At 38.2% G+C, this 12,604-nt stretch overlaps 1 protein-coding gene across 1 annotated transcript in view; it reads right to left on the minus strand.

Moving 5' to 3' along the window:
* The window catches only part of PSMB2 (proteasome 20S subunit beta 2), a 34,273-nt gene that overhangs the window by 18,811 nt on the left and 2,858 nt on the right, over nt 1–12,604 (minus strand). Inside the window, exons 2-3 of the mRNA XM_028513463.2 lie at nt 10,269–10,391; nt 8,449–8,519 (exon numbers count right to left, since the gene is read on the minus strand). Coding sequence (XP_028369264.1) covers nt 8,449–8,519; nt 10,269–10,391 — 194 coding nt within the window. The remainder of the gene's footprint in view (nt 1–8,448; nt 8,520–10,268; nt 10,392–12,604) is intronic.

Below are 12,604 nucleotides of genomic sequence, written 5' to 3' on the forward strand. Positions count from 1 at the left end.
TACCATTCCCCTAAAAACCTCAGCTTTAATTAAACTACTTTAGACTGTGGATTTTAGATATGTAGTAAAAACTATATAAAGGTATTTATTTATACTTCTTATTCAATCAGTAGAGACCCAATTTGTACCCAGCACCCCACCAGTTAAAACAGATAAAAAATTAGGAGTAGGAGGCTCAGAGATCTATTTGTTTCTGCTCTGAACATCATTGGAAAACCACTGTGTCTAACCTAACACACTCTCCCCTTGGTTTGCACTTCCAGTTTTCCCTTTTGTTTCCTTTGCCATCATGACCGCTGGTCCTTCAAGGCTCAGGGTAGGCTCTGTTCACACAACACCTCTCCATCTGCATGGCTACTGCAGCACTGATCACTCTGCAGTGTGCCTGACTGTTTTACTTCTCTGTTTTCCCATGTGAAGCCACACACTGAGCTTTGCACCTCTGCTTTCTCAGCCCTAAGGAAACTGCAGGCTGTAGATCTGCTGAATGAATATCAGTGCCTATGAAACTTCTGTTATTACAGGAAATGGCATATGTTAGGAGGCATCAGAAAGGGAAATATGAAATTCTGGGGGGTTATTTCAGACTAAAAAGAATCAGAAATTACTATTATTTCGTTTCCCTTTCATTTTCCTTTTCAGTCTAGTTAATTCTATTTGCTCTATTGTCTACACGCAGAAGTAATGGTAAATATGAACTTATTTTAAGTGTTAACTTTCTTTTCTTAAATTTATTTTTTTTTATTTATTGAATACATGGGGGTGACATTGGTTAATAAAACCATACTGGTGTCAAGTGTACAACTCAACAAAATATCATCTGCACACTGTATCATGTACTAAGCCTCTTTCCGTCCCCATTTATCCCCCTTTTCCCGACTTCCATCTCCTCCCAACCCCTTTCCCTCTGGCTCTCATGCTGCCTGTGTCGTATGTGTCATACATGTATATTTTTTGCGTAATCCCTTTACCTTCTTTCACCCAGCCCCCTCTCCTCTGACAGCTGTCAGTCTATGTATCTATGCTCTGTTTCTATTTTGTTGGTTACCATAAATGATTTTGTTGATTAGATTCCACATATGAGTGAAATCATATGGCATTTGTCTTTCTCTGACTGGCTTATTTCACTTAGCAAAATAATTTCCAGGTTCATTGATGCCGTCACAAAAGGTATGATTTTCTTCTTTTTTACAGCCAAGATTATTCCATGAACTTATTTTTCCATTTTTAACTTATTCAAAAAATATGTTGAGCTTTCATACCATTTTACCCTTCCTTTTTATTTTCTTAAACTTTTTGTGAAATAACCACACACACATATAAAAATGCATAAAATACACATGTACAACTTAATGAACAAAGTGAATATGCCCGTAACCACTTCCCATGTCAAGAAACAAAACAGTCAACTCCTTCCCCATCCAATGACTTCCCACTGTCCTCTATTTTACATAACTGTTTTTTGGGGGGGAGAGAATTATGAAAATCTCAGTTTTTAGGATCAGCCCCTAGATTCATATTCCTGCATGATCCTGGGCTCCAGGGCAGATAAAGAGGCACCAAGATGCCAGGATATATGTGTCTTTGTATCAGTGAGTGTGTGTGAGGGCATGCCCACACAGGCCAGGGCACTGATATAAAGCAATCTTAAAAGTTGGGGTAAACTGGCACTTCTAATGATAAACATTTTGAAAATATAGGCATGTATTTACTAAGCAGACACAGTACTCTGCTGTTCCTGGCTTAAACCAAACCTTGATAGGAAACCACATAATTTTCAAGTCATAAGTTTCAAATTTAGACCAATTACCTATATTGCTCCACCTCCATTACGGGTAAGAAAGATGCTTGAAGTGAAAACTTGGCATTATGGGTTGCACAATCCCAGACACCCAATAGCCTCATTCCATTCAACCAGAACAGGGGTTCTCTCTGCTCACAGCAGGCATCCAACAGGGTAGCACATATATGCTCTCTGAGTGCGAAAGCAACACCTTCTCACATACAACCCCCTGGAGAGAGATGGGGAAGGGGAGGAGGGAGAACTTTACACCTGCAAACTCCTAACTCTATCAGCACTAGGGCTGGGAAAAACAGCACATATTTTTTAAAAAGAAGGAAATAAAAGGTTTCCTAATAAAGCCAGTAACTTTCAGAGAAGAATCTTCTTAAGCCATTTTTTTCTTAGGAGACTAGTAAGTATAATGATTCAACATCTAAGTCTTTGTCTTCCTAGTGGACTTAGTCAAGCCCTAATGACAGTATAAGCAAACTGTTCAAAAGGGCAGCTGTCAGAATTCTTATTCTTCTTGGTATAAAAAAAAAAAAGGCAAAACAACACTATAAGCACAAAATATAGTCATTTTAATTAAGGCACCTCAATTTCAAGGCACACCTGTTCCTGGGCCTTTGGATAATCAAAATGATCCCTAAAAATAAAACAGTATCTCCAATGGGGCAGACATGACCCACCCCCACCCCTGAGAGACTCCTGTAAGATGTGACCCTGGGATGCACGTGTGTTTTGCAATACCACTGAATAAACATCTAAATGCAGCCACATGTTTTCGGTTTTTACTTTATGTCCTATTAAGGCCAGGAGACAAAAATTATCAGACATGTAACTTTTGGCCCACTGTGAAAATCCAGTCAGCTGACTAGCAAGCTAACTGTGGTCTGGTGGGAAAGAAAACTGCTCTCCAGGACTAAACAAACTGCTACTTATACTAAATTCCATGAGTTTACGACGAACATCTTGATTTTCCTTTTTCAATTTCCCCATCACCAAAAGTAAGCCAGCTCTGTCTGTCAAGATGCCCAGGCTGTGTGGCAGCAGTGTCAAGGGCTGCCATTTGCTCCAAGGCACTGCCATCTGCGACAGCACAACATTTTCGTCTCCGGAAAATAAACACATCTGCCTTTGCCAGTGTCCTCCCACTGTGCCGCCCATCTGGAGCAGGTGAGCTGGAAGGCAAGCCTGGGCACGGGTGAGACAGGGGCGAGCAGGGGAGATAAGGCCTCAAGGGAGATGGCACATGGAGGAAGAAGGCAGTGCTGTGTCATGTCACATCCTGCTAACCACGTTTGCCAAACAGCATGTGAAATTACCCTTGTTAGTGATACTTAATCACATGTAGCAAACGGCTGGCCATGCTTAGGGGACAAGACCAGCAAAGTCAAGGTTTCACCTGGGCCATCTGTTCATAAAGTCACATGATCTCACTAATACCGATATAAACAGATAATGTCTTTGTGCCAGACACCAAAGGCAAGAGGACAATAATTAGTGGTCAGAACAGAAGGTTCAAAGCAACAGCATTCTTCTAGGGCAGGAGCATACTACACATGGCTATTAACTAAACCAAACACTCAAATTCAGGCCAGAGTTCTGGACAAGTCATGGTCACTTCTGGAAATGACATACTTAAAATTCTTCCCTACATAGTCTTTCCTTTTCACTAAAAAAATAAATTCAGGTCTGATTATAGTCTTGACAGCAGATCTTTAAATCATACTGTTTGGGGGAAGGGGCAGAAAAATTTTTAAAAATTATCCAATCAAATTCTTTCTTTCTCACACAGTTCTCCACTAGCTGGCAGGAGAGCAAGTGCTAACCTACAGCAGGGCCCTTTGAGCTGTGCCACTAGTTCTCAACCTTTGGTGGGAAGGGGATGGCAAAGCCACTTTTTCAAATAAAATCATAAACAGAATCCCAATATATAAAACAGATAAAAGTTGAGCTGATCTATATGAAGCGGAGCTAAAGTTTTGCCGCACTGGCCTCCTTGATGAGTTTCCTGAGGCAGCTTCACGGTATAAAGTTTGAAAACTACTATACCAGGTTGGATATATTTTCCCAACTTATTATTTCTATTGCTTATTTGCTAGGCATTTACAAGTATAACCCTATGAAAAGACTAATTGTGAAAGACTCACCAAGCACTTCGGAAAAAGCACTATGAAAATATTCGGGCCAGTGAAGCCCTGGAGATCACACACCACGGAGGCCAGCATTCTGCTCTCACCTGCGATTTTCAACCAGCGTGCCCGCCCCGCAAGATGCACACGGGTGTGCCGCCAGAATGTTTCCGACATGCAATACCTGACTATCTAGGACTATTAAAACATGCTATACGTTCTTTGCCCTTAGTTGTCAAATATGAAAATGACAACAGTCAACACAACAACAGCTGTCCAGTATGAATCAAAATTATACCTATTTTCTTGTCAGACTGGCAAAAAATATATTTTTTGGTGTGCCACAGAATTTTAGTAATTAGTTTATGTGTGCCATGAGATGAAAAAGGTTGAAAATCGCTGCTCTGAGCCTTGCCACAAACTTGACATTCCCCAAGGATATCAGATTTCATTGGTCCATTTCTGTCTCTGCACATGAGAAACAAAAATCTTGGCAGATAGTAACAGAAAATCTGAGGGCATTCAGATGGGCTACACCAAGCGTGCCACATAATTCACGTCAAGCAAGAAACAGCCCCGGTGCTTATCACTCTCCCTCTTCTAGCCCATTAATCAAATCATAAGGACAATTTAAATAAGCCTCATGTAAACGACACCTGTAAGTCACCACAAAATTCTCAAAATAATCCTGTTAAAATCCAAATAGAAGTTTCTAAATGAGGAGTCACTTATTAAATACCTACTATTTTCCAAGGAGGTTATCATTCACTCATTCCAAATACACTTTATTAAACCAATGGTTAATAATCAGTTCTCATAATTTGCCACATTTGATCACTTCTTCCTTTTTAACAGATCAAAAAAGTGATGCTCAGCAAACATAATTATTCAAGATCATACAAACAGAGCATATCAGAGAAGAGACTGGAACTCTGGTATATTTGCCTTTAAAATCTGTGCTCAGATATTCAAAATTGGGAGTCAAAAGCCTAATAAGCCCCTTTTCCTGCTCTTTGGAGTCTAACCAGGAGCAGACCAACTTAAATGTGCACATGCACTGGCATAAAAACTAAACTAATGGCTCTTGATTTCCACCACCCATCTGTCTTTTTTATCTTTTCCTGCTGATCTCATATCTTTAATTATTACATGGAGAAGTAACGTGCATTCATTAGGACACATTAATAAAATTCCCTTCCAGTGTATTAATGCACAATAACATTTTCAGTGGTATATGTGGACTAAATGGATGACATTTATTTGGCAAATTTCTTAAACACCTACAATGGGTACATATTTATACCTTATCTATGTAATACTATATGGAGAGTTTGGCATTTTAACAGAACTAAACACTTCATGCTTCCCCAAATAAATGCAAACTTACTTGTATATTAGTCTAGTAAGTAACATAATATAAAAGAAAATATAAAAGAGTATAGTATTTGAAGTTAGGCTCTTAACTCAGCCTTTCACAGGCTATATATGTGTCTTTGGTATACTTGGACACATAAGAGAAACACTTAACCTCTCTATTAACCAGCCATAGTATCCTTGTAAGAAAAATGGGAATAACATTCATTTTACAGTGTCATAATAACCATTAAATAAGGTCACATATATAACTATCTAGAATAGCACTAAGAGAATGATGATAAAAATGTCGTATACCTTTAATGTCCAGTATGGTAGCCATTAGCCACACATGGCTATTGAGCACTTGAAAAGTGGCTAACATAACTGAGGAAGCAAATTTTTATAGAAACAAAATTTTACCTCTCATTCAAAGTCTAGGAGATCCTTGCCAAGGAACTGAATTTTAAATTTTATTTAATCATTTCAAATTTAAATAACCTCATATGACTAGTGGCTACCATACTGGACTGTGTCAATCTAGAACAAGGCCTACAACATAACAGATGATCAATGTTGGTTTATTTATATTTTCCATATTAATATCAGTCATTTTTATATCACCCTCTTTATTAGTAGATCCGTTCAACTAAAATAGCACAACAAAGAATCTCCCATAGGGAACTAACTTGTAGCTATTAAATTGCTTCTTCTCCCAAACAGCAATAGCAGCATAAAAACAAGTGACTTATTAATTAGTTGTATATGCTATACACTATACTAACAGCTTTGCATGATTACCTCACTTAATCTTTATAATAATTCTATGAAGCAGGTGCTATTATTTTGGAAGCAGGGAAATTAAGCTGAGAATTGGTCCAGAGACACACAACTAGCAAGTGAATGAGGAAAGATTTAAACCCAGGCAATCTAATTCCAGAAAACTGTACAAACTACCATGCTGACTTGCCTTCATCTTAAAGAAGCAGTTTACATAAGATTATGTACTTGCAATAAATAAATATCCTTCCAAATACTGCCACCAAACACAATCCACACACACACTGCTAACTAGAAAGCAAACAACTGGAGTTACAGAAGCAAAATTATGCATGCTAACCCAAAATAAATCTCATGTCCCAGCTGGTGTGACTGCATAAATGTACCACATCTAGTGACTTTGCTCTTATCAGGAAGACTAAAGAATTTTCATCATCTTTCTCCTCAGAACAAAACGACTAAAATGTAAATTCATATTTTAGAACTAGTAACGTACTCTGATAAAAGAGTGGGGGAGCAGGATGGACACGGAAACACAAGGCAGAGACAGTCAGTATTCACTAGAGTCCCACATCGCTGTCGACACGGGATATTCATTTGTTAAGACATCAAACAATTCTGCCAGGAGATTAACTGGATTCACCACATTTGCATGAAGCATGTCAACACTCTTGTCTTAATTCTAAAAGAAGCTTAATTCATTTAATGTGCAGCATTTATGAAAAAGTATCTATTGTGCCCCAAGCTGGAATTCTTATTCCAGTTCTGCCTGACAAGTCAGGAATATTTTACACAGGAAGCTACAGCATAATCTTTACTGAATTCCACAGAAACTTATACCTGACCCCTTTTCCTCTCTCTTGAAGGAGTGAACAAGAAAAGGCCACTGACCTTTACCCAGATAAAACAAAGTATGTAAAATTGTCTCCTCTTCCCAATCCATCATGCCTCTGTCTTCTCTTTAAACTTCATGATCCTTGCTATTACACAAGCCCCTTGGTCAAAGCTAGCACTGAGAAAAAGATTCTATTTATGGAGAAGATCTCAGTCCAGTATTATTAGGTACTAGAGAATAAAATGCTTTACAGATCTGTAATAAGTTAACTTATAAAAAACCTAACACCTGTACATGTTTAGATTTCTGTCATAACTCAGCTTAAGCAAGTGTAGATGAAGCTAAAACCACAATAAAAAAATACAACCAGCATCAATGTTCTAGAAACACTACTGAAAAACCAAGGAGCTGATGTAAGGCAGAACAGTCACGTAATTATGGCACCATCAGTGCAGCCTTGCCTGACGCGCTATGTGACCTGGAGCTAGTCCCTTTGCCACTTGGTGCCTATCATTCTATATCAGTGATAGAGAATTAACCACTATATATCTCAGTGGAATAGGGAGTAGATTAAATTATTAAGCAAAATGCTTTGGGCAAAAGTCATATGAATGTTAAATATTATGATTTACAAGCATTCATTTTCCTAGCACTCCTGTGGGGTTAGAAGTTATCTTGATTTCATAGATGAGTAAACAGGCATGGGGGAGGGGGAGTAAGATCACATGGTAAAGCTCCATTTACTCAGTCCCTATGGGAAGGGAATACACACCCTTAGCTATCACACGAACTTTCTTGGCACATCCTGCAATCTTTAACACATTCAGTCCCTTATTTAATGTTGCATCTTTTAACATGCTGTTGATGGAACAAAGACAGCTCTAAGACAGCCACAAGGCCATAATAAGTGAGGAGGAACAATTCTGCCTGTTTGGGCAAGAACAGTCGTAGAGCCCTGGCTGGTGTGGCTCAGTGGATTGAGCATTAGCCTGCGAACCAAAGGGTTCAATTCCCAGTCAGGGCACATGCCTGGGTTGCAGGCCAGGTCCCCAGGAGGGGGCTTACAAGAGGCAACCACACACTGATGTTTCTTTCCCTTGTCTCTTTCTCCTTCCTTTCCACTCTCTCCAAAAATAAATAAAATCTTAAAAAAATAAAATAAAGAACAGTCATAAAAAGACACATATAATCTCAAGATGAAATTTCCATTATTATTTTCAAGATTTCACCTCCACTAGCATGGGGATCTTCAACCACAGGAATTGAGAAACATGGTCTGCTATGAAAACACTCTGAAAGTAATTTTTAAAGGCTATCATGGGCCTTCAGGTTGGTGTGGCCCATCCAAATTCTCTGGGCTACATTTGTTTTCTGGGCTGTAATTAGCAACCACGCAGAAAGAGGAAACAAATTCAAAGAAACTAAGTAATGACCGAGTAGTAATGAGAAGGGCTCGGGTAGGCCAAAAAAACAACAATACTACTACTCATGTATAATGGAATATAAAAGAAGCACAGGAGATTTTTCTGCTCCTATCCAAGGCTGCCTGCTATGTAGCTTACCCGACTCCGAAGACAGTCAGCCAGGTTTCGGCGCGTGAAATTTGCTGCCGCTGTGGGAGACAGTTCATAACCTGGCACAAGAGATAAACAGTCACAAAGTAAAGCAGAAGGAACAACAGAACCCCAGATCATTCCACTACTCCTATTCTTACAGCCTACCACCCTTTGTACACTCGAGTGTATATAAAGTACGCAGAACAGCGAGTGCAGTCTTTCTTCTCGTCCCGTTCCCCATCTAACGGTGGTGAGGCAGCTGGTAGCACTGACAGTAACTCCTGGCCACAAAACAAAACCAAGGTGAGATTTAACTATTCTATGGTGACATCAAATTAACAGCCTTGCCTAAGCTATTTATTCATCAACAGACTGTGGTTTCCTCCATAGAGGGAAAGAAATACAAATACACAGGTGTTGAAAAAAAAAAACAAGAAAAGAGGTCTTGAGGTGCCAACTGTTCTGGTTTATTTTTAAAACATATTGGGGAAAGAGAAGCTGAGAGTTTAAAGAAGCTCAGAGTTACACTTTATAAGATTTTCTTTTTTATAAAAAGTAATTTTATTAAGAGCTATACTATGGTTTTCAAAAGTATAAGCCACAGGGGGGGAAATGTTGCTATCACTATCTACAACATTTTTAAAAAGAGTACCTCTAGCAGAAAACCTTTGAAAAAAGCTGTGATGCCAATAAAAGTACAGCTCAGAGGAACGGCATCAGGCGCACATGTACCAGGGCACTCACTCTGGAACTTCACCCCTGGTAAAATAGCACTAGCACCAACAGAGACAAGAATGACTGAGAACCCAGCAGATCCACACAGAAAATGCCAGTGTGGAAAGACAGCAGGTGGTGAAGTTATTCCCTACATTTTAAACACTAGTGTCACATCAGGTAAGATTTAGATTAAAATTCTAACAAATATTTATTGAACAGTTATGTTTCAGGGTCTCTACTAGGTGATCTCACATGTATCAATGAATTTCATTCTCACAAGCCTATTAGCACATATTAAATCGTAACGGAAGCAGCTCTAGACAAGCAGGAATACTTTCCAATTCTCCACCTAACGTCCTGAACACAATTAAGGATTTGACAGTTATCTTAAAGGCAGGAAAGTCTGATGCCTGACCATCTGCATGTAGATTTTTCTCTTTCCCTTACTTTAGCTTAGTTCTTAAACTTTAATATGCGTAAGAATCACTATGTAAGGTTATGTAAGCAAAACTACACTTGGCAGGTAATTTAAGGAATTTAAAGGGCAATTTTAACCTAATTGTCTTCCTAGACAAGAACCTACTGGAGAGGCAAGGCAAAGCCCTTTTATGACATAGAAAATCTACAATCACAGAGCTTCAAGTTTACAAAGCATTTTCATACACATTATTCATTACTCTTATAATTCCATTGTAGAGGTAAGGAAAATAAAAGGCCCAGAGAGGGTAAGTGACTTGCCACACACACAATAGTAAACCAAGTTTAACTTAGTTTTAACTCTGAGATTCAGATATACTTTAGCTCAAATCACATCCTCTGAAATATCTTACTTGAAAAGTCTGATATTACCATGCCCATCTCCAATATGGTATTAGTTTTCTCTCTCAAGTATCAGTGCTACAATGGTCCTCTTTTCTGAATTGTTATAGAAAATCTTTATGATCAGAAGAGGGATCTAGGTAAGGTTTCAAGAATAGGAAGAATCAAATAAAATTTTGGTGTGCACACCAGTTTGGTGTGCTCATGTACAGAACTGCCAGTAGAGAGATTCTTTTTCAGTACAAAGTTAAAAACAAACCAACCAAAGCTACATTCTGAGTATTACCCACCATTTCGCATCTTATAAAGTTGCACATTTTTCTGAATATATTCTGCAAACTGGACAGTGTCTCCAGCCTCTCCGACACACAGGAGTAAGATTTTTTCACTCATCTTAAACATCTTGTCATGATCTGCTCAGAGAAAAACACATCAGAAATTACCTTTTCAGAAATTTACTAATATACAGGCAACCAGAAACATTTATCAATTACTATACTGAATAACTTAACTAATCACTGTTTTTAGAAGACTTTAATGGGCAACAGTATTAATTACTCTTTCCCTCTACATTTTACAACTATCAGCATATTTTATTAATGTTGGTTTCAGATGGAGATCATACATGAAAGCTGACAACTGAAAATACAATTAAAAACAAACCAAAAGGAACCAAGCCAAAGGCCATTATCTTTAGGCTCATGATTAAAAAGTCCTGTAATGTCTCTACAAATACAAATGTTAGTCATTATATTTATACACATTTATACAGAGAATCATAAATGAAAAGGACTGGTGCTACAATTGAAATTAAGGAGCCATCTCAAGAAAAAAATAAGCTGAAAATATAAGTCACCTTAAAAAGTAAACCAGCTCCATTTCTAAAGCAAAGAGAAAATTAAAATGATTGCCAAAGCAAAAGTTCTAATGAATATTGTAACACTAAGCTATTTAAAAATACCTCAAAATCCCAACACTCTAATCTTATCTAGCTGAACCAGACCGACTCAGATTAGATAGATAAATAAATATTCAGATAGTAATTAGTGCCCCAGGAAGAAAACGCCACAGTCAGCCTGCAGCTTCGGAAAAAGCTTAAATCCCCCTATCTTACTCTCACTTTCACTTTTCATTTTTGAAATAGTGCTGAATAATCTTCCCTGGGAGACATGTTTCCTGTTTGAAACCTGAAATGTCAAAATCCCTTAATAGGATTTAAAGAACAAAATGCTACAGTCAAAATACTTTACAAGTATTTGAGTTGTGGATACCAGTAATATGGCTTAGCCTTTGAACACACACAGGCAGACACACACATGCACGCAGTGCTTGTAGATAGTGTCAAACTGACTTGAAACACAAACACACAAACACATCTTCATTTGTTACAGGCTACAGGAGATTTAACGAGTGTTTGCAAACTTGTTTAAAAAAGAAAAAAAATGTCACCTATAGTTATAATATCTATGCAAAGAAAAAAGACCAGAAGTGTATTAGATGCCACTGGCACCTAAGTTCTTGCCAGTAGCAAAAGTATGGGCAATTTTTATTTCTTTCGTTTTGCTTATCAGTATGTCCTAAAATGTCTATTCTTAACACGCATCATTATTTTAAGAAAATATTAGTAAGTTTGCATTATTTTCAAAACGAGGAAAAAAGCTGTTCTTATTTTGGGGGGGGGGGCTGCTTGTTTACAAGGAATTTATGTTATATTTAGAAGAAATCTAAAATACTCAAACTGTTCAACTTTGAAGTGAACTTAATACACGGCCAAACGTGTTTTTTAAACATCTACTGTATGTTCAGTGAGTAGTGAAGGGGGAAATAAAAACAAAAGTGACAGATGCTAGCAGCTCCCTGAGTTGTGCAAGAAACAGCCTATGTAGCTCTAGGGAATTTCTGACCCTTAGAGAACCTACAAGATCCACTTACATGAAAAAAATGGACAACAAAATGAACATCAATGTACAATTCTGTGGAAAGGCAACCGGACCAGAACCCAATCATCCTTAGTTCTAACCTGGGCTCGGCACTCAGAGTTTGGGCAAATGATTTGCCCTCTCTAAGCCCCAGTTTCCAAGTATATAAAATGGTAATACTATCCCTTACTGCTACCTAACTCATAGGTAGGAAAACTGTACATGTACAATATTATTAGATTCAGTGTTACACAATGTAGTTCAGGTTATACATGCTATAGGAATTCAGAGAGAAAAAAAAAAGACATTCTATGTAGGTTTAAATACTCTGAACAATTCTGTATAGGCCAAGAGACAGGTGTAAAATGTGGCATCTAACCAAACTTAAGAATTGGGCCACTTTACTAAGCGAGCAATCTCTGGAGATTATCTTCTGTAAAGTATCAAAATATCTTACAAAATGACAAACCCCCCAAAATGACTGGAAATATCACTAATTTTATACCTGGAGAAAAAGAATCCCAAAAGGTCACTCATTTTCAGCATTCTTGCCTACCCAAGTTCCTTCACGACATGAACTATAAAAAAAGTCCTAAACCCTGGCTGGTGTAGCTCAGTGGATTGAGCATGGGCTGCGAACCAAAGTGTCGCAGGTTCAATTCCCAGTCAGGGTACATACCTGGGTTGCAGGCCATGACCCCCAGCAA

This window comes from Phyllostomus discolor, chromosome 5 (genome assembly GCF_004126475.2).
Source record: "Phyllostomus discolor isolate MPI-MPIP mPhyDis1 chromosome 5, mPhyDis1.pri.v3, whole genome shotgun sequence".
Taxonomy (NCBI): Eukaryota; Metazoa; Chordata; class Mammalia; order Chiroptera; family Phyllostomidae; genus Phyllostomus; species Phyllostomus discolor.